The 26,977-nt window shown below is 44.0% G+C and overlaps 3 protein-coding genes across 3 annotated transcripts; all 3 read left to right on the forward strand.

Moving 5' to 3' along the window:
* The first annotated feature begins 8,895 nt into the window (after positions 1-8,895).
* LOC124665269 (amino-acid permease BAT1 homolog) lies at positions 8,896-11,510 on the forward strand. The gene is made up of 7 exons (XM_047202691.1): positions 8,896-9,251; positions 9,407-9,425; positions 9,724-9,943; positions 10,234-10,415; positions 10,516-10,805; positions 10,894-11,023; positions 11,149-11,510. The coding sequence occupies exons 1-7, from the start codon at positions 8,896-8,898 to the stop codon at positions 11,494-11,496; spliced, it is 1,545 nt and encodes a 514-aa protein (XP_047058647.1). The 3' UTR covers positions 11,497-11,510.
* Positions 11,511-13,834: 2,324 nt separating this feature from the next.
* LOC124665267 (amino-acid permease BAT1 homolog) lies at positions 13,835-16,356 on the forward strand. The gene is made up of 8 exons (XM_047202689.1): positions 13,835-13,963; positions 14,043-14,303; positions 14,631-14,649; positions 14,738-14,957; positions 15,036-15,217; positions 15,312-15,601; positions 15,681-15,810; positions 15,890-16,356. Exons 1-8 carry the CDS (start codon positions 13,851-13,853, stop codon positions 16,235-16,237), a joined length of 1,563 nt encoding a protein of 520 aa, XP_047058645.1. The 5' UTR covers positions 13,835-13,850; the 3' UTR covers positions 16,238-16,356.
* A 2,808-nt stretch (positions 16,357-19,164) lies between these two features.
* On the forward strand, positions 19,165-24,040 carry LOC124665542 (DNA repair protein recA homolog 2, mitochondrial-like). The gene is made up of 7 exons (XM_047202942.1): positions 19,165-19,216; positions 19,768-19,988; positions 20,539-20,626; positions 21,263-21,432; positions 21,917-22,063; positions 22,664-22,792; positions 23,418-24,040. The coding sequence occupies exons 1-7, from the start codon at positions 19,204-19,206 to the stop codon at positions 23,700-23,702; spliced, it is 1,053 nt and encodes a 350-aa protein (XP_047058898.1). The 5' UTR covers positions 19,165-19,203; the 3' UTR covers positions 23,703-24,040.
* Positions 24,041-26,977: the final 2,937 nt, after the last annotated feature.

Consider the following 26,977-nt stretch of genomic DNA (forward strand, 5'->3'; position numbering starts at 1 on the left):
GGTTCGATAAACCTTGGTTTCTTTCTGAGGGAAAACTTGCTACTGTACGCATCACACCTTCCTCTTGGGGTTCCCAACGGACGTGTGTTAACTGCACGCATCAATCACCTGAAACAACATATCAAGCAATTTAAAGAAGGCAGAGCGGGCTCGTCCTCCAGCTATGAGGAGCATCATGGATGGCTATCCATTTGGTCAGGTCAGGTGTCGGGGAAGGTCCAAATCCATTGCTGGAAACTAGCAAAGAATGGGCTAGCTGTGGGTGCGGAGCTGTGACGACGGCACATCAAAGCAGGGGTCAGGTGCGTGGTGTGCGACAGGGAGGAGACAATATTGCATCGATGCTAGGAGTGCCCTCATTCGGTTCGGGTGTGGGATCTTCTTTGGAACAAGACCTCTATGTCTCTACCCGCTCCTTCGTGTGTGTTCAGATGACATAAAGACCTGCAGAGTTGGTTCCTAGAGTGGTTGGGCTCGCTGGATGAGGTGGAGCTGTTGACAGGGATGATGGCCTTATACCAACTATGGCTGGCAAGGAACAACGCGAGGGATTGTCCGATGATTGAAGACCCAGAGGACATAGCGGGTAGAACTGTGGCGCTGCTCGAAGAGTGGCATGGCCTCCGCGGGGAAGCTTCGACAAGTTCTCCGAAGCCAGTGGAGCGCTGGTCTCCGCCGAGGGTGGGGTGGCATAAATCTAATGTGGATGGAGCGTTCTTACAAGCCCTTGGTCATGGAGGCGGTGGTGTGGTCGTGTGTGACCAGCAGGGAGACTTCCTAGCTGGAGCTAGCCTTTTTTTCCCTCTGGTGACTGATCCAGAACGAGCTGAGCTGTTAGCCTGTTGTCGAGCTGTACTGCTAGCTAAGGAGCAGGACTGCAGGAGGTGTCGAGGTTACTCTTGGAGACAGGCTGTCAAGGTGCGGTTGCCAAGTTGTCGAGCAGAGAGCTGGATCGTTCAGTTCATGGGCCCCTGATTGAAGATATAAAGGAACTCCTGCGGGATTTCGTGGAGGCTTCGGTGAAACACGTGCGGTGCTCAGGCAATGAAGCTGCGCATAAGTTAGCTAAGGATGGATGTGCAAATAAAGTGTGTAATACCTGGGTAGGGCGTGCTCCTTCTTGTATTGCGAACCTGTTAATTGGTGGCGTTGTGGAGTAATGAAATGGCAGCCATTTGATCTAAGAAAAACCCGAGACTCTCCAGAAACAACGTGGCCACGCCGCTACAACCCCACAACTCCAAGAGCCGCACCATAGGCCTGCATCAGCACCTCCGTAGATCTGGGTCGGAGCTACAGCAACTCTGCCGGACGATCCCATACCTCCCACCTAGGGGTGAAAATGGATGGGATAATTTCCGTACCTAAACCGGTCCCGAATCTGTTTTAAGGTATTTATATCCGATTTCAAAGAATCCGGCGGATAAAGATATCCGATTTCGAAGTGGTGCTCCGGATATCGTATAGGATATGGTATAGCAAATACCATGGAAATATGGATTATCCAAAATGTAATTAGGATAATCCCAAGGTTTTTAAGAGGATAATCCGATTCCGTGTAAAAAGGCAAGGTCATTCTCACAAAGTTAGTAGTCATTGAGTTATCGAATTTATTTGGCGAACATGTTTAGCTCTAGATTCTCTCAATGCTTGAGTTTTAGCATAAATTGTATCTCTTTTTTCTTAACTACGCAAGATTAAAAGTATAAATTCCTCTCAAGATTTGCAAGAACTATATATATCCACTGATGGGAGCATATATCCGACTTTTTTTTGTTTCCAGTCCGAGTCCACCTCTTTTTTGATTCGAATTTGTAGTCCCGCATATCCACATTCGAATCCAAAATTGGTCAATATCCGCTTCGATCCAAATCCGAGAAAAATATGTGGTAAAAGATATGGTATGATAAAAATCTGATCCGATCCGATCCGCTTACACCCCTACTCCCACCATCGTGCGACCGGTGCGGACGATGCTACGAGACTTTTGCTCGCTTTACTTAGATATGAATTCCACATAATATCCGTACCGTGTGACATGTGTTTTGCAGACTGGGAGACTAATTAAGAAACGATAGCCGGGTTGCATGCCCAAACCGGAACCTTCAATGACGACAATGAATGGGGTATACTTCAGAATTTCTGTTTCAATACCGAATGTAGATCATTCATATGTTTTCAATTAACTTGTGAACCTAACTTGTATTACACATTCGTAAATGGTTCAGCTTATACTCTACAACAGCTTATACTCTACAATCTTCTATAATTATACTTACCTACTAATACAATAGAATTGCTACCAAGATATTTGTTGTGTAATGCTTTTGACATCTCTATCATGATATTGATGGACACTAAAATCGTGTACATATGTAGACAATAAATATGCATAACCTATATTATTTATTTTACGTCAAAAAAATAGTTTAAGGAAAACTTCTATTGCATCAAATATTTTAAATTTAGCACAAGCTAATTTCTCAATGTGACACCTTATAGCTGTAAAAGAAAACTCTATAAGTAATGTTATGAAACATTATGATTTGTTAACTATGCGTTTTAGGTAAAAAAAATCATAATTCATATTACATTATGGTACACATGTTTATGAGGTATAAACTTTAGTATAAATATATCTATTATAGTATTTTCTCTTCACAAAGTAGAATATAAACAAACTAATGCTCGTAAAAAAAATTGCTCATACAAGTAGGTAATCTCCACTAATACAGAAAAACACAGAGCGTTATTCACACGCATCATCCAATGAACCAAACCATATGAATGTTGAGCTAAACACATTGAGCATCCCTCTCTACTAATCTCGTATCCGGTCCCATATCCACTAATTACGTAACTGTTTGTTAAAATAAACTACTACCTCATAGAAACAGAGCAGCACGATGATGCCGCCGTTCACCATACCTACGACCCTCCCCCGGCATCGATGCTACCCATCCTCTCTGCCGGCGTCGCCGCAACCCACCATCCCCACCTCTGCACGGGCCTCCTACCTTCTACTCCATGTGCCTAATGCATCTCACCATCTGTAGGCTATCGAGGACTCAAGCGCCACAACCGCCATCTAGGAAGCAACTGTCCCTGACATCATCGAGGAAGCAACTCCCACAGCCGCCTAGGAGACATGAAGACGGTTGTAAAAAGGAATTTACACTTGAATTTACAAGAATTTAATTTCACGGTTGCTGCATATATTCACATACGTCTCCAGAGTATTGGAACATGAAGTAAAGAGGTCACCAGATGGTTGCTTCATATTTTGCCTAACTCGCTTGGATGGAACCCAATGGATTTATCTTAAGAGGAGTTTGCTCCAGTTCACCTGCTCTAGTTGGGCAGAACCAAACCCATGAATCTGTAAACTTGGCTACAAGAAGGGACCCACGATGAAATTACTGAGTCAAGATAATTGGCTCCAATTGTTCCTATCTGTTTTGAAAGAATCCAATTCACCCATTATTCTTCTTAGCAACTTGGTGTTAAAATTTCTGTTTATGTCTAAGATATATATGATTGTAGAGTTTTTTTTATGGTACCAGGTTATCTTCAGTCCCTATTGTTGTTTACCTACATGAGTATCTGAGTGTAGACCTGATAGTTTTTCTTAGGTTTCCAATCTGAATTTAGTTGAAACCATTGATTTATTGTGTGTAGTTTTCACATCAATGGTTGCTCAAACCTAGCTGATAGCAGGCACCTATCCTTGAAAATCTAGAACGTAACATATTTTTCTATATGAATGTAGTATTAGGGTGATTTGAAGTCCAGATGGAATCTTCTGAATCTATACACAAGTTATTTTGACTCCACTAAAAGATCTGCTGAATTTTTCCATCAATGTCGTTCAGGTATTGGAGGATTTGCTTTATTACAGGAATTGAACACTTATTTTCTACATACATATGTGCAATTGCGTTGTGCTCAATTAAATATAGGTTCAGTTTAAAGCAACTATACTGTCCAATATCCCTTTTATATATTTACTGAATGAATATATTGTTCCCCCATGATTTCACATTAGAATTTTTTAAATCACAGTCCTTGTACATGAAGAACATTATGGGTGTGGGTGTTTAATTACTTATAACAATCTGGTCGGCATTTTCATGTAATTGGTCATTTTGAATGTTGCGCTAGGGAAAAAACTATAATACCCCAAAGTGAAGAGGACGTTGTTGATTACTAAACTTGATACATAAGTAGAAATGCTTATTTATGTTTATTCAAAACAGAAAGAGGACAAGGTCAATGTTAACTTGATCTAGGAGTAGAAGTAACTCACAAACTATAGTAATTAAAAAACATGTATTGCAGTCAGACTCAAATACTAAACCTACAATTTGTGAGGACGAGTAGCGGCAAATTTCATTATGTGTTGCTGTGAGTATATTGTGAGGGATAGAATTATGGAACAATTGTTAAGAGTATAATAACTACCAAACGATGCCTCCCTTCCTTGCATGCTATAATACATAGCTTCATTTCATTACATGCATGCAATGCAAGACAAAAATGATGATGTGAACAACATACCTCCCCATTTAAAAATTTCAATATGTTTTAGCTCTGAAACAGTAATCCCAATTCAACATCTGTTTCCACCATTAAATTTGGGGCAGAGAGGTCTTTGAAACTATATTCCAGTAGAAGCATTAGTTTTTGATTTGTGGCATTGGTTCCCTATGTAATATAATGATGATTAGTTTATGATAAGACTTGAACAAAGAGGTTTGAGATCCCGAGATGTGATATAGATGAGCATACCAGTTGTTGGAACTTTTTGGTGAGCTTCATGCAATAGCACCCATTAGTTAGTTGAATGAATTTTCTATACTATTTTTATGGTCTAATCAATTTTCTTTTTGGGTGGAACTTTTGATTCGAGAATTAGATCAAAATTTTCTTTAGTACCAAACATCTTTATGCTACTCAAGATCTTGCACATAGGGATAATGTTACTATGTGAATACATATGTGCCAAATTAAGCATGCTATATATTGAGAGATGTATGTTGAATAACGTGTGTTGATACTCCGCGATCGAGATTACTTAAATCATAGTTTGTGTAAAATTGAGGTTTGTTCATTATGGAATACTGAATTTGCGAAGCTCTTTTCACTGGAATTTTAATAATATCCTTTATTATAATGATATTAATAAGAGGGTGATTAAGAGGACATCAACGATGATATGATGATTACTTGTTAAACTAGTATTTGCACATGCACAAAATGAAAAAGAAAATTATGGAAACCTCTTTAAGTAGGATCATTAGGACCTTCAACGATGAGTTGTGAACCACTTTGGTAGCACCCTCCACAAGTTGGAGTTGGTGTCGGTGTGGCACCCTCCACAAGTTGTAGTTGGTGTTGACATTGTCCACGCAAGTGAATACAATATACGCAATGAAATATGATGGGCACGTATGACATCCTTACATGCATGTGCTATAGGTTGATTGGTTAATAACGGCTCACCATGTTGATTTGTCGATGTTTATTATTCATTTATGTATTTGATGAGCCTTTGTTCTCACCCTTGTGGTTTCTACTCTTTAATATCTTTTGAGGAACACATGCATGGGAATGTGAGTCGAACACCTTCAATTTGGACATTTTTCCTTTTCTGCAAACTTATTAGTTATGATAAGACTTTATCATTTATATATTAACTAGTAAATAAGCACGTGCAACGCACGTCTTGTCTAGTACAAATTACAGTTTTGATATTAAGCATAGTATAACATAACGTAAAAATGGTAAACGGCAACAATAAGCTACCAATGCTATAAATACCACAGCAGATTTACGTTCACTGTTTTTGAGTTTTTGAATTTATTAACTATAATCTCACCTAGTTTTGTAACCGTCTTATCAATAGACTTGGTAGTTTGTGATCAAAATATAATCATTGCAACCGTGGAAGCATTTTCAGTACGGTGATCACGCTAAGTGCAATGGACAACTCCTATGAAGAAACTAAGCATAATGGCTGTCATTTCTGCATCACCTTAATTATTTATTCTTCATGGACGTCCATAGGATGAGAATTGGTTAATATTTACAGTACATGATTTTCAATGTGTGGCAATGCAGTGCAGTCTGCACAGATACTCATTAATATTTATTATGAAGATTGCCTAACAAAAATATCATTAAAAATATGTTTTCATATAGATACCTGTTATAAGAGCCATCCACTGATATAAGTGTGGGTGTGGCAACATGCTCAAGAAATAGAATAGCCATTAACATCAGAGCTCGAGGCCTGATCTCAGAAGAAAAAATCACGCAAGTTCATATTGAAATGATAAATCATAACTTTACTTTATGAACCAAATTCCTGGGTAAAGAAGGCCCCCCTCCTAGAGTTATGTGAATTTCCTAATTGCCTCGTGCTACCCCTAATACCAGGAAGATCAAATACGTAGTAGTAGCTAAATCAAAATTCGAATATAAATGAAGCAATTACCATAGCTTAGCAGAATTAGGGTGCGCAACACCTGGTTCTTCAACAGCATAGGATGGACGGGGAGAGCTATAGATTGATGAATGGTCCAATCCCTCACTTGGCTGAGCTCCCAAAAATAATCCAAGATTCAATGTGTTGCTGAATGTGATTAGTGCTTACATGTACGGTGCAACCAAGATACACCCTCGCCTAGCTGCTCTACCTTGCCGCTGTTCCACACAGCTTACAGCCCCACCTCATCACCACCCACGGACTGAGACATAGACAAGAGTCGGCGGAGCTGGCCGCCAATGGGGAATTTGAGTTGGAGGAGCATGCATGCTAGGTTACGATGGTGGAGATTTGTTTCCAAATTAAACGTTAATATGGCGGACGGTTTTCAAATTAAGTGCTAATCTGTTGGACGCTTTCCAAATTAGTCGGGCGTTATTATGGAAAAGACGTGCAATGTCATTGGAGCATCCTAGGCCGCTCGATCCGCGAGGATAGACAGGTGAGATTAAATGTTTCTGCCCACTTCGTGCTTTTATAAGTAGTGGAAATGAGATGGAGATGGAGATGGAGATTTAGTGTCACACATCTTCTTATAGAAATTTTGCCAATTGAATGTTTGTGCTGCATATGCCTTTTTTCATATTTTTATGTTGGATGCTCATTAGAGTTTATATGTCATCTATGTCCATATAAACACATGATACCCTGCTGAATTTTATAGTTTTGGTGGTCTCAAAAATATTTAAGGATTGAGGCAGGCCAGTAGCATTGACAGATAGGGTTGGCATGGCGTGCTAGGGTAGATTAGATGAGAAAATTAAATGAGATATTGTGATATGGACGATGTAAGAATAACGACAAGGTATGATGCGAGATAACTCAGCATGAAGAAAACCTAACCCATCCATGGATCTGCTTCCGATGATTCCGATGGAGAAGGGGATGCCCAATATTGGAAGAGAGAGAAAGAGGATAAGATGGATGCCCAGCATTGGCAGAGAGGGGATACGATGGGATGTTTAGTTGAGAACCACTAAAAAGATTATCTTGTATGCACATCAACAAATAATTAATAAAGCTACAAGTTGATTGTTATTACCCATGTGTCTTACATTGTGGATTATTTTGGCTATATCCATTGAAGGACAATTAGTAGTCTTATGGTACAGTAGATTGGTCTTTTCTTTACGATAGGTTTGGTTATATATTTGAGATACAATAAGCTCTACAACATGAAATAAGGTATGTTATTAGCCGTTAACCGATAATGCTCTGGGATACATTTGAACATGTTTAAACATACTCTACAACCTTGCATTTTTCTTAGTCTCTTGTACACTGTTGTGAAGAAAATCCTATTTGTAGAAGACCCGATGACGTTTTTGACATCAACATTTTCCAACAATACCTAATAAGTGAAAACAACAAGCACATGATGATGAGGTTCGTTGTATCGGTATGAGTGTTCACTAAACTTAGATATCTCACTAGGCGGTTACAATAAAAATGATTTCACCCAAACATAAAGCCAAAAAGAATATGCGAAATCTAGGGAGGGGATCAACAGAAGAAGCCCTAAATGGGGCATTTAGGATGAAAGTGTCTTAAATAGGGTAACTATTGTCAAAACTGGCAAAGTAGTAGTGATTTATATGTGAAAAGAATCAATGCAACAAGTGTGAGCATCCTACACGTGTATCTCTATACTTTGGCGCAGTGCATCTAAATCCAAGTGTAAAAAAAACTCAAACTCTTGATGTCATATCTTCCTTCATTTGAGCAAATTAAAGAGAATGGCTCGCTGGTGATATTGTCTTCCCAGCTGATCTGCGTGACAAGAGCTATCATAAACTATTTCCCTTTGGTCAATATAGTTGAATCGCATTCATCTAAAAAATCCATGCCGAGTCATGCATGCGGAAGGAATCTTGCCCGAATGGTTCAACCAAAGACTGTCTCTGTGTTCTGTGACAAAGATGCTTGCTGCTGTGGTAAACAAGAGTTCAGTGGTAGGCATTGCACTCATGTTCATGGCGCATACAGTCCAAGCACAAACAGTTCCATGCGCGAGCAGTCCACTTTCATCTGACACAATACTAAGTTGTTTGAATAGTAAAAATAATTGTGCGCTGCTTGAATCACGCTGCACACGCAACATCAACTATAGTTTCCGGTTTCCCCTGGGTCAAACTTATCGAACGGGGTCAGGGAGCAGTACTAAAACAATGCCTGCATGATGCCAGAACGCCTCAAACCGTGGATCATTTCCAGTCCACTCCCTCCCTTGACTCCCTCCATATACACCAAACACCACTTATTGATAACAATGCTCAATCGCTCAGTACTCTATACCCAAGCTATGTAGAGGAACTGATCAGCTAGCACCAGAGAATAGATCAACAGATATGGCGCCACGACGGAGCGCCGCCGACACCGCCGAAGCGGACCGGAGCCGGCTGCAGGAGATGGGGTACAAGCAGGAGCTCAAGCGCGGGCTCAGCTTGGCGTCCAACGCCGCCTTCTCCTTCTCCATCATCTCCGTGCTCATGGGCGTCACGGCGACCTACAACACGGGGCTGCGCTACGGCGGGCCGGTGTCCATGACGCTCGGGTGGTTCGTTGTGTCCTTCTTCAACGGCTGCGTCGCCCTGTCCATGGCGGAGATCTGCTCCGCCTACCCGACCTCCGGCGGGCTCTACTACTGGAGCGCCAAGCTCGCCGGCAAGAACTGGGCGCCTTTTGCTTCCTGGATCACCGGCTGGTACGCGCTCAAATATTGCTACTCTGCTGAAGTTGTTCTTACATGGGCATGCTGTTAGATGATCTGTTTGAAATTCTCTGACCATGTTCGAAATTTTCAGACCCAGCTTTTAGACTGTCTTGTGGCTAATCCCCATCTTATGTTCTGCTTTGCAGGTTCAACATCGTGGGACAGGTACGGCTCCAACTTCATAGGACTGTTCGCCATTTTTGTCTACAGCTTCAAGTGCCAGCACCAGTTCCTCAACCCTCTAACATATATCCATTTTTCGATAAATTTGTAGTACTAGCTAGTAGCAAATAATCTAATGTTAGTAGTCAACTTACTACTAGCTGCCCTAACGCAACAGCCGGCTGATGCAGTGAACTCGCATGCTTCAAGAAAAACATTTGTTTTGTAAACTTTTGTCACGTGTTGCTAGCTGACACGGTCTAGGCTCCTGTATTGACTCTTGACTGTCCCATTCATGCAGTGGGCTGGTACAACGAGCGTGGACTTCTCTCTCGCACAGCTTATCCAGGTTATCATTTTGCTCGGCACCGGCGGCGCCAACGGCGGCGGCTACATGGCCTCCAAGTACGTCGTCTTGTCCATCTACGCTCTCATCCTCTTCCTACATGGGCTCATCAACAACCTTCCCATCCACTGCTTGTCCTGGTTCGGCCACCTTGGCGCTTTCTGGAATATCGCAGGTACCTCATCCTATGTTTATCCTTGACACAAGCGGTGTTAGTGTGTGTTACTGATCGATCCAATGGTTGTGATTTTGCTCGCCTGCCATAATGGTCAGGGAGTAGCTAAAATTTCTGAAAATCAAAAAAAAAAATCTGTATTTGGCCGCCCTGACAGGTGAGGATTTGGTCTATGAGAAAACAAGGAAATGTTAAGGTGTTTTTTACTTAATTAATTGAATTCTGGTTTTTTTACTTAATTAATTGCTTGAATGCTGAGAAATACTAATCAGAAATCTTAAATATTGTAGGTATCTTAGTGTTGGCGATCCTGATTCCGGCTGTTGCCAAGGAGAGGGCGAGTGTTGGGTTCATCTTCACACACTTCAACACTGACAATGGCATGGGGATCCATAGCAAGGTCTATATTCTAGCCGTGGGGTTGTTGATGAGCCAGTACTCGGTGCTCGGTTATGACGCATCTGCTCACATGGTAAGTGGATGACGATGTTCCATCGTGTTGATCACTTGATTAATTTACACGCATAGAGAGACATGCTGATGATATCCTTGCCTACATATGTGCATTGCAGACTGAAGAAACCAAGAATGCCGACAGAAGCGGCCCAATCGGGATCATCACTGCGGTGGCTCTCTCGTCGATCTTCGGGTGGATTTACTTGGTTGCTCTCACGTCTGTGGTGATAGACATACCATATCTCCTTAGCCCCGACAATGATGCCGGCGGGAACGCTATCGCCCAGGCTCTCTACTCAACGTTTCGTTTGAGGTTCGGCAGTGGGGCGGGAGCAGTTGCCTGCCTCGTTGTCATAGCCGTTGCCATGTTCCTCTGCGGGCTAGCATCCATCACCAGCAATTCAAGGTTTGTCACCGAATTAATCATCACAAGCTATATATGTCCAAGTACGATGATATCTCTAAGATGGCACCCCTCTACTCTGATGGCATAGGATGGGGTATGCCTTCTCCCGAGACGGGGCGATGCCGTTCTCGCACTTGTGGTACCGGGTGAGCAAGCACGAGGTGCCACTGAACATGGTTTGGCTCTCCGTCCTCGTGGCATTTGTTATGGCCCTCACGGTATGCACTTTTCCTACTGCCGCTCGTTTAAAAAACAAACAAACAAAAACACATTCCACAGTCTCATAAACAGGTGCCTAACCTTAACATTTTCGTGCGGCTCTTATATTTGTCATGCATTGCAGTCGTTGGGAAGCCAGGTAGCTTTCCAAGCCATGGCGTCGATTGCGACGATAGGGTTGTACATCTCCTACGCGCTGCCCATTTTCTTCCGGGTGACAACGGCTCGGAAGTCCTTCATTCGGGGACCTTTCCATCTTGGCAGGTATGGGCTCATCGTCGGCTGGACTGCTGTTCTCTGGGTGGCCTTCGTCACGGTGCTCTTTTCTTTGCCGGTGGCGTACCCAGTGGCAAAGGACGACTTCAACTACACTCCAGTGGCCGTGGGAGGCGTGCTACTACTTAGTGTCGGTTCCTGGGTGTTCCATGCTCGGTTTTGGTTCAAGGGGCCTATCATAAATGTCGAAATATAGTGCTAGAAGTAGACTTTGCCGTGTTGTAATATCATGGTTGTTGTAATTGCATTGATCTCGGTAACTTAATTAGTTCTCTTTTTTTTTCTTTCAAAATGTGGTTGTCCCCGGCCTGCGCACCAATCGATGCACTCAGCTTTTTTTTTATTACGAAGTTGTAAGTTTCAGCGTTAACATCTCATGGATCATAGGTAAACATAAAAATCAACCAGCGAAAAAAGAGTAGAACAAGTCGCATATGCATCTTGTAAACATCCAGAAAGCTCCAACCACCCTGGTTGAAGATATCCCGAGTAACCGTCTCCAAACGGGTACATCCAGAATTCATATGTGCCCACTGTGCCTCCTGCAGTAGGAAGGACTACTCGCGGGTAGCCATACGGATAACTGTAGAAAATTAGGAATTTCTTTTTTGTTAAAGATCATATCATTGTTCGAAATTCCATATAGATCATACAACAGCACAAGTTCTAACTTGGATTCGTGTCTTTGTTTATCTACCCCATTTCAACCAATTACCAAACATATTCGTACAATTAGTTAGCGGTGCAATATTAAAATTAAAATAAACCACTCGCCAAACAAGACGAGCAAAGGGACATTCAGAAAAAAAAGTGATTGGTGGATTCATCTTGGTCACAGAAAACGCATTACTCTCATCCATGCCAATTCCGCCTTGAAAAATTATCCTTCTTAAGAATTACTTTTTGATGCAAGAACCACATAAAAATTCTAATCTTTAGTGGTACTTTAAGTTTCCAAATATATATACTTCTTCAAATAGACCATTTGTCCATTCATAAGATCATCATCCATGAATTTTCCCGAGAAAGCTTCTGACTCAGTAAGCTTCCAAACAAAGCTATCATCTTCATCATTCAAGTTAATAGATATAAGATGCTTAACCAAATGAATTCAAGTTAATGTATATTATTCTTTTTTCTAAATATTTAGTCAAAGTTTACAATTTTAGCTTTCACTAAATACAGAATGCAGGAAAATATTGAGACTACTCATAGTGGGAGTAACTAAGGTAGTAACATGGAGCTACATGCATTGTCAACTAGGCAAATTGATGACATGACATCATATTAAATGAAGAAAGATATGGTTGTAGTTACTTTATGTCACCATATCATCACACTTTTCAAGATAGAATAAGTCTACAAGCTAATTACTGCACTCATGTATGATACTACATCTAGATTACTATGCAGTATGAAGGTAGTAACATATAGTAGTGTCATGACACTACTATATGTTACTCCCACTATGATTAGTCTGAAAGAGAGAAGTATATTTTTTTTTATCTGATAATTATGATTGCGAGATCAGAAAGGGTCTGTAGTACTACAAGTGCTTTGGCTGCTATTCTGCTATATAATGCACGGTATCACCAAGGAAAACTAATGTTTTTTTAAATAAGAGGGTTGACAAGAGATGTGTCTATTAAATTTCAAATCCAGATTTGATTTGCATAATTAATCAGTAAGAACACATCCATAAACTGAATTGGAACATTTGACTACACATGAACAACAGAGTACACTGATTTGACTAATAATTTAAGATCCATGTAAAAAGTCTCGTTAGTCAAGTAAGTGGATACAGTAGGGTGGGTGGATAGTTTTTTTATCGAAATGGGGCATTGCCCTGCCTCTGCATCAATGTGATGCACACGGTTTTTCATTTATTTGAAAGGTTCAAAATTATTCAGAAGTAAGTCTCTATGTATGAATCAACACCACATTTTTCTTAATCAAAGTAAGTCTCTATATATGAATAAGACATTTAACGGGCAAGTCAGCATCTGAGACATGTTCATCTCCCTCAATATTGTAGAAAAAGAACCCCGGGTGCCGGGTCCGATCCAGGACCATAGGAGGATCCGCTCGTCGTGATCGAAGAAAAACTAGCTCAACTGTAGACGATCTTATTGTCTTATCCTTCCACATCATGCTAATATAGCAGCCAGCAATAATCCCACGCGAGAGATGGACCGTTTCATTCGTTGCTGCGTCATCTGACCTCATCATGTCACATCTTCCTTCTTTTGAGCAAGAAAACAATGGTACATGGCGATACTTTGTAGATTGCTGCGCTACGTGACAAGAGCAATCATAGACTGTTTCGCCTTGGTCAGCATCGCTGGATCGTTCGAAAGGGATCTTGCCCGAACAGGCCAAACCCTGGATAGTTTACAGTCACTCTCTCGTTGACTCACTGTGCACCAAAGAATTTTCTGTGGATTGCCTGAAAAGCTAAGCTTACTGGTGACTTAGCAGTTAGCACTAGAGTAGTCGCCTGCTTAGCTAGCCAAGGCAGAGGAGGCAGGTAGGTAACTAGAGAGATCGATGGCCGTGTCACGCTCCGGCGAAGCGGGCGTGGCCGCCGGCGACACCGCCGACGCGGACCGAGCCCGGCTGCACCAGCTCGGCTACAAGCAGGAGCTCAAGCGCGGCCTCTCGTACGTCCGCCTCTGCTTCAGCGTCTGCCTCACCGTCATCCGGTTAATCACTCTCTGCTCTGTTTAATTTGGTCTGCAGCCTCATGTCCAACTTCGCCTTCTCCTTCTCCATCATCTCCGTGATGGCCGGCGTGACGACAACGTACAACGGGGGCCTGCGCTACGGCGGTCCGGCGTCCATGACGCTGGGTTGGCTCGTGGTGGCCGCGTTTAACGGCTGCGTCGCGCTGTCCATGGCCGAGATCTGCTCTGCCTACCCGACCTCCGGCGGGCTCTACTACTGGAGCGCCAAGCTCGCCGGCAAGAAGTGGGCGCCTCTTGCCTCCTGGGTCACCGGCTGGTGCGTTCTGAATTTTGACCTTGATTTCACTGTCTTGGCTGTCTGCTTTCATGCTTAGTTTTCTGATCACATTGGCAAAGGAGAACTGTCTGATTTGACATGGGTTGGCAGTTTGCTCAAATATATCGCTTTCTGAAAACAGCACATCCCAACGTACCCTCAAATAGAGTATCTTTTTTTTTCTCAAACATAACAATAGAACAAACAATCTGTCTGTTCACTGTCTAATGCAAAGGCAGAACACCTGCCAGGTTTCCTCACACTGTATAAACTTCCACCGTCCAACAAATATTGGGAGCTAAGTTTGTGTGATGCTCCCTTTTTCAGGTTCAATATCGTGGGGCAGGTATGCTGAAAATTACAGATTGCTCAAGTACAGCTTAAACCAATCGACACGGTGCTGACAGTCTAGTGTCTTGCGTTGACTGTCCTAGTGGGCTACCACCACGAGCACGGACTTCTCTCTGGCGCAGCTCGTCCAGGTGATCGTCCTGCTCGGCACCGGTGGAGCCAACGGCGGGGGCTACATGGCCTCCAAGTACGTTGTCCTGGCAATCCACGGCTTCTTCCTCATCCTGCACGGCCTCATCAACAGCCTACCTATCCGGTGGCTGTCCTGGTTCGGCAAACTCGGTGCTTTCTGGAACACAGCAGGTGTTTTTCCGATTTCGTTCCAGCATCTGAGTTCATCGTTCCTTGAGTAATTATTTTCTGAAACAAATTCATGGTTAGGTGCCTTTACATTGGTAATCTTGATCCCAACGGTGGCCAAGGAGAGGGCGAGCGCCAAGTTCATCTTCACGCACTTCAATGACGACAATGGCATGGGTGTCCACGGCAAGGCGTACATCCTGGCCCTCGGGCTCCTCACCAGCCAGTACTCTCTGCTCGGCTACGATACGTCTGCTCACATGGTATATATTTAGCTGCTCGTTCTACACTACACTGACATGGAATTTTCGTCGATGTGTCTGAAGATCCAATGACCCTTGTGGCATGTAAACGCAGATCGAAGAAACTAAGAATGCAGACTGGAGCGGGCCGATGGGGATCATCACATCGGTGGCTCTGTCGACCACGTTCGGGTGGATCTTCTTGGTGTCCCTTACATCGATCGTGACGGACATACCGTACTTGTTGGATCCGACCAACGATGCCGGCGGCTACGCCGTTGCTCAGGCTCTGTATACCGCCTTCGACAGGAGGTACGGTAGCGGCGTGGGAGGGCTAGTCTGCGTTGGGATCGTCGCCGTCGGCATCTTCTTTGCCGGCGCCATGTGCATAGCCAGCAACTCAAGGTTTGTCTATCAAAATGAACACTGCCTTTCAGAATAGCACGAATTAGCGTTTAACTTCACAATCTTGTACCACGCACAGGATGGGGTACGCCTTCTCGAGGGACAGGGCGATGCCGTTCTCGCACGTGTGGCAGCGGGTGAGCAAGAACGATGTGCCGCTCAACGTCGTCTGGCTCTCCGCCGTTGTGGCCTTCATAATGGCTCTCACGGTGCGCAACGTTTCCGCCATAGATCATGCCATGTATTCGTATAGCTGAACTTACTGCGATTTTTGTTTCGTATGTGCAGTCTCTAGGGAGTTTGGTGGCGTTCCAGGCAATGGTGTCGATCTCAACACTCGGGCAGTACATTGCCTACGCGCTGCCCATCTTCTTCCGTGTGACGACGGCCCGGAAATCGTTCGTCCCCGGACCATTTCACCTCGGCCGGTACGGGGTGTTCATCGGCTGGGCCGCCGTCCTCTGGGTGGCCTTCCTCACCGTGCTCTTCTCGTTGCCTGTGGCGTACCCGGTTGCCCAGGAAAACTTGAACTACACGCCGGTGGCGGTCGGCGGCGTGCTGCTGCTCAGCCTTGCCGCCTGGGTGCTCAATGCACGGTTCTGGTTCAAAGGGCCCATCACCAATGTCGACTTGTAGCGATTGATCGATTCACGTTTCAGATCCTTGTTTTGAAATTTGAATTGTATATATAGTCTTAGAGTTAAAGACGATGGCAGATAAGTAATTAAATCTTTAAGATAAATCTATATCCAGAACGGTGACAACTGTGCAAGTAATTTTGTTACGGATGGAGGAGGTCTGAAGGAATCCGCGCGAATAATGAAACGAGCCATGCAGACCGGCCTGTGAAAACCCATTTCAAGACTAAATTTGGGTTGAAAATGCGGTCGTGCGGTCCAAAATTTAGGCTGGAAATACGGGCATCTTGTTCTACCCGTGCACTTCCGTTAGTGGCATACAAACCATTCCAGACAGAAATCGACCCCTTCCCTCTCCGCCACGACACCGCCACCTGCGTTGTTCCACGCCATTCCCGTAGCCGCCCGCTTCGGCCACTCCTTGCTGGAGGTCCGTCTCTTGCGAGCGTTGTTTGTACACACTTGCCTCCGTTGGAGGAGCTCGGGTCTAGCAGGCGTCCTTGTTGCCGTCCCATAACATGCATACGGCAAGACAAATCGAGCAAATTAAAACAAAGATGTATAACCAAAGGTACATCGAGATTCTTGGAATTCGTCGTTTCTAATATCATCTTTTTTTATTTTCGTCCTTACCAACGAGATCGAAATTGTACAATTTCTGTTTTAGGGTATCCACTATCGAACTTACACAAATTGTCCTAATGCACTAAATACCCGTATCGCTGGTTTAGTCAAAATGTATGCTAAGAGTTGCCTAGGTGATTGAAGACGTGACAAATATTTAGAGCGGAGGAGAACCAACTTATGATTGGATGCTTAGGATGGCAGGGGCACCCCAAGATCACCAAGGATCAAATCCTAGATTTGCTATTTTGGTGTCTCAAAAGGTGGAATATTTCTCAGTGGGAGACGGCATTCCCGTCAATAGCGAGGCATTAGTGGTGATTTCATCAATTTTAAGACCCAATCAGTTTTTTTAGCACCGCGTATAAGAATATATCAATACACAGTGTGAAGATACAAACGCTCGTCCTCCCGTGTGTCGCTCCCTAGGGCGACACCGTGGGCAACCAATCGCGCCGCCGCCAAGACTCCCGCACTGTCTGCCTCTCTCGCCGCCGCTGCCGCCGGCCCTTGCCGCGGACCCAGCTGCCGAAGGAGGTTGGGTTGAGGTCGCCGGGGATGCTGGCCATGGCTGCTAGGGCGGTTTTGGCCGGATCTTCTTCGTGCAGCACCCAGGGTGGCGCCCCTAGTTGGGGTGGTGGCGGAGGTCTTCTCCCGGCGGCGCCATGGCTGCAGTGAAGGTGCATGGCCGGTGGATGGTGGTTGCGGATACCCTAGATCTCGATCTGGGTGTCTCCCAGGCCACCCCCCGTGCTCGATCTCCGCTGCGTGTTGGTCCGGTTCCGATGAGGATCGACCCTGCGCTGACGTCTCCTTCCCCCCTGCCGGCCTCCCTCAGTGCTGATGGTAGGATTTGGTGCGGCGGCCGCAGGTTTCCAGCGGGTGGTGTGGGGGATTCTCGCGTGGCATGAATAAAGGTGGTGGTCCTAGGATCTCTCTCGCGCCAAGACGAAGATCTACCTTATGCATGTCCGTCTGGATTTGGCTGGATGTTGAGTTCCGGAAGGCTCCGCTGACAAATGTACAGTGCTCGTTCATGGAGTTTGGTGGTTTGGGAGGTATTCGGTCGTGTGCACCCATGATTTTATTCCGATCATTTGGTTCTAGAGGGAGCGACGCGAAGCTCTTTTCTGTGTTGCCAGCAGATGACATTCTATTCCATGGTGTATCAGAGACGGAGAAGTTCTTGAAGGCCGGATTGGAGGACTAGCTGCGGAGGGTCGAGTCATGGTGTTGTTGAGAGATTTGCTTGGTATTCTGGGTCTCGTAACAGCAATATGCAAGTGGGGGCAGCAACACGGGTGAATTCAGAGTTTTACCTTTCACTGTGAAAATCCAAGATCTGGCCTTAATTGGTTGTGCCTGGAAATGGTCTTGTTGAAGATATTGTTTTGAGAGCGGGGACTATCTCCAGGGTGAAAACTTAAGATCTTTTGATCGGGTGACGACGACGCTTGTGTACTGTTCCCTTCTAGGAGGCGTCGCTTGTGGAGAGACTGAATTTCAGATGTTGTCTTGGTGGTGGTTGTACTGTTGTTGCTAGAACTAGAGTACCATACCGGGGCTTTTTTTCTTAGTTTTCTTTTTCTTTTTTGGCTGTGTGCATCCGTACTACCATTAGGGTACTGCGTTGTTGCAGAGGCTGGGTGTAATTGGTATCTATCGATATTAATATATTCCCTTTATCGAAAAAAATCGAATCAGTTTTTTTGAACTCAGGTAGAATTACATCCGTTTGTTAATACATATGAGTGTATATACTTATTTATTAGTGTTTGCGTCTATGTTTCGTAAAAAAAAGTAGAAACGGCGGAGGAGTAAAAAAACACACAGTGAGCAGTAGGTGGGGCTAATCTTCTTCACTACCTACCACCCGACCGGCCGGGTAGTGCCGAAGCCCGGCCCAACGTTTCTCTGGTTTGGGCTAGCACAACCCAGTTTGGTGTGTTTTCATTCCTTCCTCCGTTCCTCGCTCCCTCCTGCCGCGCCGCCATGGGCGTCCTTTCCGCGCCCCCCGCTCTCCTCCGACAAGCCGCCGCCCTCGTCTCCGGCGCGGGCCGCCGCTACTCCAGGCCATCCGCGCCCTCTCACCTCGGCCGCCTACCCCTCCAGGTGCTTGCTCATCTCCACTCCCCACTCCCCCTCGCTCCCTACAGCGTTCTGTCCCATGTGTGGACAATAGGTTCCATTACCCTGCGCCTGCGGTGCGAGCAACTCAGTATTGCTGTTGCAGTACGCTGTACGCATGTAAAGTCCTAACGCTGGCCACTTTTCTTCTCTTCTATTTGCTAGAACGGGGCAAGCGATGCATACCATCGGCTCTGGTCACGAGGCTGTCTCATGTCAACCACAGGTACGGCTGATGTTTGCTCTATTTTGGTTACTGCTTGGCATTTATGTTGTAAAATTATCCAGCATTCCTTTCTCCTTCTAAATGGGTGCATATGACCTTCAAAGTTTGCATGTTTTGTATACCGAGTATTGTCAGTGTCCTGTTTTCGGCACGAAAAAGGAGCAAACATCAAACTGTTGTGTCCATCAATACCTACTCTGCATTGCCTTTCCCCAAGTGTCGCTTTATTGTGTCTGCACAAACCATATGGTTAAACTATACTACTCCCTCCATTCACTAATGTAAGACCTTTTATACTTTCTCGTATATGCATGCATCTACACACATTTAACTGTGCAGGTTCACTCATTTTGGTCCGTGTCTAGTCCACTTTGAAATATCTAAAAGGTCTTAACTTAGTGAAAAGAGGTGGTAGTATTCTAGTGGATACCTGGTGCTTACCAGAGCTAAAAAAATTACTACACTGTAGTATTTTTTTTGCGTTCCATAACTATATCAACTGCCTTCCTTATGAGTTACGCATTTACTCAGGAATCTGTGCAAAATTTCAGTTGATATGCAGTTAGACTACGAAAGTGATCCCCCACCAGATGATGCAAAAACTTTTGAGAAAGAGTCAACACTGAATGGTGCCGTCTCTCAACTTGCAAGTGATTTTGATAGAGATTCAAATCTCACTTTGGAGCGCTTCTCCCGGACAAGGCGTGCATCTGTCATTTCAACCGGTTCACTTAAGCTTGATCTTGCTCTTGGCGTTGGAGGATTACCAAAGGTTATATAATGCTTTTACATATTGTTCAGAACTAAGTATCCACACAATGTAAGCATGCTTCATTATTATTTAATTACTTGTACTATCACACCTGGACTTGACATTTCCCACTCATATTAGGCAGAAAAGTTCAGACAACCTTTGTGTGTCCTGTTGCTGTACACTATACATCAGTTCCCTATTTCTGTCAGCAGTAACAAGTCTATATGGTACTGGGTGTATTTTGCTGTTCTTTGCATCTTTTGAATTTTGTTGCACATCTACCCTATGCATTGGTTTAACCATTGTGATAACTTTAACCGGTTCATTGAGTGGCAAAGAACCTTTCCTTCACTGTTTCTAAACATCATGTCTTGCATGTTGGTTATGATTGTTATTTTTCCTTTTGACTGGACACCCAAGAATCACCTTTTTTCTTCAGCATCTCTAGAAGAATCTATACAGAATCACAGACACAGCTTCATCATGTATCCTTGGGTTTATATTTATATTTCAAATTGGATTTTAGTTACCCCTGTTTGACAAATTACTGATTGAAGTTGTTTGGCAGGGTAGAATGGTTGAAATATTTGGGAAAGAGTCATCTGGAAAGACAACACTTGCACTTCATGTTGTGAAGGAAGCCCAGAAGAATGGAGGTTGATATTTCTATTGTGATTCCTGGAGTTTTTTATTCATTTATTAAATTGTCTAGCCTCCTTCTTTATCCTTCACATATTTACTTTGCTTCAACGACCCTTGAGAACAAGAAGTCTGTGTATGATTACTGTCTTGTACTCTTGTGCACTCCTGAAATTTGTTTCGCCATCTTGAATTCTTATTGCTGCTTTGAAATCATTAAAAGTTCTGTTGTACAACTTTGAGATGGTTTACTTAGCATTGTTAGTAACCTCTCAGCGTGAACTGTAGGAGAAGTTGGATCTTTAGTAGTATTAAGAAGTAAGAATGGCTTCCACACTTGTCAGTCTTTAAAGTTCTCACTGGCATGCATTAGTAATAAATATCTGCAAATTGTATACTTGGAAACACTGTTCATATTCGAAATGTCTTTTTATACATTGTCACAATACTGGCTACTAATATTTCAGTACATCAAGTCTCAGTAGCAATTTTCTTCCAACTGTTAAATTATCCTTCTTATGATGTCCTTTCATAGAGCTTTTCTGTGATGATTTATCCTTACTTTGTGTTTGGTTCATTGTTAGTTGATATGTTTTCCATCTTATTGTAAAGTGGAGTGTCTGATCAACATTTGCGGTTCCCAATATTTGCAGGTTATTGTGCTTATATTGATGCAGAAAATGCTTTCAACACTTCAGTTGCAGAAGCAATTGGTGTGGACATTGATAAACTCCTAATAGCTCAACCTGATTCTGCTGAAAACTCCTTAAGCATAGTGAACACTCTTGTTGGTGGATCCATTGATGTTGTTGTCGTGGATAGTGTATGCTACTTCACCGTGCCACTCTCAGATAGCTTTCTGTTTTCTGTTATAGTCTATAGGCAGAAGAATACTTACATTGGCATCGATGATATGAATTGAATCATGAATATTGTGCATTCCCTAGCAATATAGCAGAGCATGCATTCTGTAGTTTATATGACAGCTGGACTGTGTTAATTCTGTGATAGCATCAATGATATGAACTGAATCTTGAAAATCATGCATTGCGTAGTAATACAAAAGAAGAGCATACATCAGTAGTTCCTCTGTTGATTCCATGATTTAAGATTAGGAACTATAATTGGAAGATCTATTAATCTGCATTTTTTAAGCATTCTGCGTCTAGCACTGTCTGGACATGCTATGTTCTTTATTTTTCAAATATGCAATGCATCACTAACTATTGCTTAGTTTTCCAAATTTGTGTACTCCATATTTAAGCTATGTTACATTACCTTGTTATTAATTAATGGATTAATGACAGGTGGCAGCACTTCTTCCCAAATGTGAACTTGAAGGTGAAATACACATGAAATTTGCAGACCTACAATCCCGTTTAATGACTCGGGCACTTCGAAAAATTCAATACACATTAAGTCGCTCAGAAACACTTATTATTTTTGTGAATCAGGTATAGAATTAATTGTGTTCCTTGTTGTTGACTCATAACATCAGAGATCACCTTGGTTCCTTGAGACCCTTGTTCCTGGTTCCCACACTGTTTATCAGATGTTATTGATCCAGTAATTGTTTTAGTTTGTACTGTTTCCTATTGTTCCAATAAGAAACCTATTATAACAAATCTCCTGCAATTATAATTGATCATTTCTCCATGTAGGCACAAAGTTAAATATGCTATGTTATGTTCTTTTAAAACTAATCTTCAAAATGAAATGGGTTTGAACTGAAATTTGATAACTCGGTACTGGCTTGCTTTAGTTGGGAAAATATATTATTCTAGTACTGATTACTGAAAGCCTCAAACTATGTCACCATGCCACCCATATCAGAGTGAACTCCTGCTATTATTTTTTCCTTCCTGCTGATGACGATCTGAAATTTCATACTAATTGTGTTGCAGCTTTAACAGATTTTTTAGTCCTTAGTCTTCTTATCATACTAATATAAACACAAAAGTCTCCATGAGCTATAGATTTCTTTAACATTGGGGCTATGATGCTGCTGCCATAGTTCGTTCTTTGTTAGCTTTATTGATTGGTTATATTTATAGGTTAGAACAAGGCGGGATCCAGTTTCTGGTCTCTACAAGGAGACGACCTGTGGTGGCAATGCATTAGGGTTCTATTCAGCAGTCAGAATGCGGACTTCGAGAAGGAAACTGCGCTATAGCGAAGACCAGGTATTACGCGTAGACTTCATGATTCTTACCCTTGGCTGATAGCACTAGAGAAAAATAATAGTTTAAAATAGCGGGCTATTTCATTTAGCCGCGGCATTTTCATAAGCTAAGAATAGCCTAGCTATAGCGGGCCAATCCATTTAGTTTTTTTTTTTCAAAAATAGGGAAAATTGCAGTCAAATGTTGCCAAAACTAAAGAAAACTATGACTCAAACATGATTCGAGGTACAACTCATTCAACTATTCAGCACAAACAAATACTCAACTATTCAAGTCACAAGTTTTCTCCAATCAGATTGAACACAAATTCAGGAAACATGAAATAAATAGGACAAGAGAAGAGAAATTCATAAAACTGGGATTTTAGCGGCTAAATTAGAGGCTAATTAGAGCTTAATAAGGCTATTGCCGGCTATTAGCGGGTTTTCTCATTTAGCCTATAAATGGCATATCTGGAGAGGGAGCTCTCCCAAAAGGCTATAGCTGGGCTATAGCCGGCTATTTAAAACTTCGAGAAAAATACACATTGTTCTACTCAAGGTGTGAAGTACCCGTAACTTGACTATAATAGACCACCAGGTACATGTCAACTGTGCTATAATAGCAGCAAACTGTGCCTTTTCAGGCTACTGGCATCGGTATATCAGTTGAGATCATCAAGAACAAACTAGCTCCAGCAATTCTGAAGGAAGCTGGGATCGACATCAGGTTTGGTAGGGGAATCTGCTATGAATCAGAGATTCTGGAGATGGCTTCTTCCCATGGAGTTATTGTGAAGGAAGGGTGTGGGTATTGGATCAACGGCAAGTTACTGCCTGACAAGGGAGAAGCGGAGAAGTTCCTGCTTGAGAATGATGCCGTGGCAGATGACATCTGCAGTACCATGAGAAGCGAACTCTTTGAAAGGTGACAAACGAAGGCCACTGGAAATTGGACGTCCAAATTTTTTCTCCTCGCCAAATTGACACAATGTAAATATTCAAAATCCCAGGAATATTGTGTGTAGTCTGATTTTATTGCCCGATTTATTATTTATCTGGTGAAGTGAGGATGAGGGATGCATGGCCAATTAGGGCTGATTGCCACCATCAGCCTGATAGGTACTGTGATACCACAAGGTGTAGATTTCTGCCCTCTGGAATTGTACTGTGACCACCGTAGTTGTTGTATCATGTGCTACTAGGGTACTTCCTGTGTAACTTCTAGGGTGCTAACACCAGAAAGATGAATAGAATGCATATGCAAGGAACAAGCGAACACAACAAGTTATACTGGTTATCCGTTCCAAATTATGATGTTGAATAAAATGATACATTATTCCTGCAGATTGCATGTGTACACAATACCTACGAAAATGACAAAGGAAAGTTCAAATAGTGCGTAGACATACACCATCCTAGGTGGAAAACTCGCTTGTGTTCTATACATTTTACTTGGCTAGCTAACTAGGAAAATATTTTCATAGTTTGTCTAGCTGATACTTAGCTTCGCTAGCTAACTAGGAAAATATTTTCATGTTTTGTAACCGAGACGGCAGGTCGATCTCTAACAAGGAGAATTCCTGCTTCTGCCTATGCATCTTCTTCAACTCCAGGTCAAATACAATGGGCGGATCGCTGTACTCTTTATAATGTCGCGTGCGTACCACCTCCAGAAACACCACGTCGCCGGTCCTCTTCCCGGAGCCCTCGAAATCAATACGTTCATTTGGGCCGCCGGTGATAGTAGGATCCAGCGACCGCATCATCTCCTCCATGTCAATCACAGTCTCCAATGACCAACCACTGCCATCTGCCGCTGAGGCTGGGAGCTGTAGCCACACAAACATCATGAACCCTTGAATGGCGAGCAGTTTCAGCAGTTTTCTGTCGGACGATGTTGCCAAGTAGAGGTTGTTGACATCATAGTCGTCACATTTTATGGACGGGAGCTTCACCGAGCCCATCTTCTCTGCGCCAAAATCGTATCTCAAGATGTTCTTGCCAAGATGCCCTGATAGCCAGTGGATAACGCCACCGTGGAGGATAGCGGGGTTGCCGCGCTGGTTGAGCGGCCACACATGGAAGTCGTTTTTTCCCTCATATGTAACTAGCTCCCATGTACCACTACCACACGATGAAGCAGTATGTACTTTGATACCCCATCTGTAGATCTCAAAGACGAGCAGCATAAAGGAGTAGTCGATGCCGTCAGCGGAGGTGAGAAGCACACACTTGTGACTGCGGTTCTGATTGCTCCCAATCTCCGGCGGGTTGGAGAAGAATCTATGGATGCCGCCCATAGGGTCGTACACGCACAGGTTGTAAGGGTCAGATAGGGGTCGGTTTTTGATGTTTACATGGCGGAGGAGGACGAGGCTGTGACTAGACGAGAGGGGTTCGTAGTATTTGCCAAGGAGGGTCATAGGAGCTTTGCGTGACAAGAAGCGCGAGAGGTGGTTGTGGCAGAAGGACAAGGCGGCGGGGGTAGTCGGGTGAACCAGGGTGACATGCTTCTTGGTGTTGGTGCACAGATAGGCGAGGATCGATGGAGCCGCTTGGCTAACGCGGCGGAGGAAATGCGGGCTGAGGATGTCACGCCGGAAGCGCTTGCAGGTGGCGGCACAACGGATAAGTGTGCGGAGATCGATGCGCGCGGCGATCTCGAGCAGGATATCCCCTGGCAGCGTCCTCGCTATCGGGGTCTTGCGCTTAGGCAGCGCACATGTCTTTTCTTGTCGGCTTTTCCTTGATGGCGCCATGGCGTGCCTGTGCAGAGAGATCGATCCGGTAGTCTGCCCGTCTATACATGGTGCTGAGAGAAATAACGAAAGGCTCGTAGAGTCCGCGATCGATCAGAATCAGGTAGAGTCGAATTACAAGAGGATTTTGCAATTTTATTCGGATGGTCGGACTCGCCAGGGAGTCAAAATCGTGGCTAATTTCGCCTCTCTGTCTACTCTGGTTTCCCCAACCCGCGACTTACAAACTCGTGCGTCCAGGTTTAATTGCTCTATAAGCAGTTCGTGTATGTTACGTTTTGTACTAGTATCATAGTTATTATATCAGTTTCACTTAACAATTTTACCATGTACTATTGCTTCATATATAAAAGAAAATGAAGTCTATGCTGTGAAAAAACCTGTAATTCCAAATTTTCATGCCACACCTGAGCTTAGGGAAATTTGAGTCACTTACGTAAGACACAAGTAGTCAAGGTTAGTACCGTACCTGTCAAGTTTTATTTTAACTTGATTTGCAGACATTTGGAAGACAAATATACCTGATAGAGTTCAGTTCAAATTCCACAATGTAAGTTTTTGTTACGGGAACTTACCATGTCCAGTACGTTGTATCAATCATACAGGGAAAGAAACCAACAAGTAAAATCTGCAGCATATAAACTGCCGGAGGAGCCACGCTCTTTCTTCTCTCGAGCGGAAACGTCCGGGCGGCGATCGGCATCAAGATCACGGCGGTGACAATGGAGCACAGGGAAGCACTGCCGCGCGACGTGCTCGCCAGCATCCTCCGCCGCCTCTCGCCGCGGGACCTCGCCGTGTCCCGCTGCGTGCACACGGCGTGGCGCGCCCTCGTGGACAGGCGGCGGCTGCTGCGGCTCCGGGCCGAGGACCTTCCACACTCCGTGGAAGGCATCTTCGCCAACTGCAACGGCTGCCCGCGGCCGTTCTTCCTCGGCCGGCCATCCACTCAGCACCCTGGCGTCGACTACGGCAACCTAAGCTTCCTTCCCGACTACGACAACGGCCACAGAAAGATGGCAGGTCACTGCAACGGACTCTTGCTCTACGGCTATATAAGTGGGAAGAGTTCTACTTCTGCATGCGTTGTTAACCCTGCCACGCGACGCTGGGAGCACCTCCCCGCCATGCCTGCTGACAACGACGGGGAATGCCGGGCCGCATATCTCGCGTTCGACCCTACCGTGTCGCCGCACTATGAGGTGTTCATGATGCAATCTAAGGATCTAGGACTGTTTGATTTAACCGACTGTGGAAAGGCGGGCGTGCCACCGGAACAACTAGTCGAGAAAAACTTCACGTTAAGTTGCCGCTCTTTGTCCGAAGTTCGGGGAAGCGCCGAGGTCCCACAACACTCGGAGGAATGGCCACCGCCCGTGTTGACGCTCCCGGTTTTCTCCTCGGGCACGGGACAGTGGCATGAGAGGTCGTTTTTTCGGGAGGGC

Source organism: Lolium rigidum, chromosome 6, assembly GCF_022539505.1.
Source record: "Lolium rigidum isolate FL_2022 chromosome 6, APGP_CSIRO_Lrig_0.1, whole genome shotgun sequence".
NCBI classification, from domain to species: Eukaryota; Viridiplantae; Streptophyta; class Magnoliopsida; order Poales; family Poaceae; genus Lolium; species Lolium rigidum.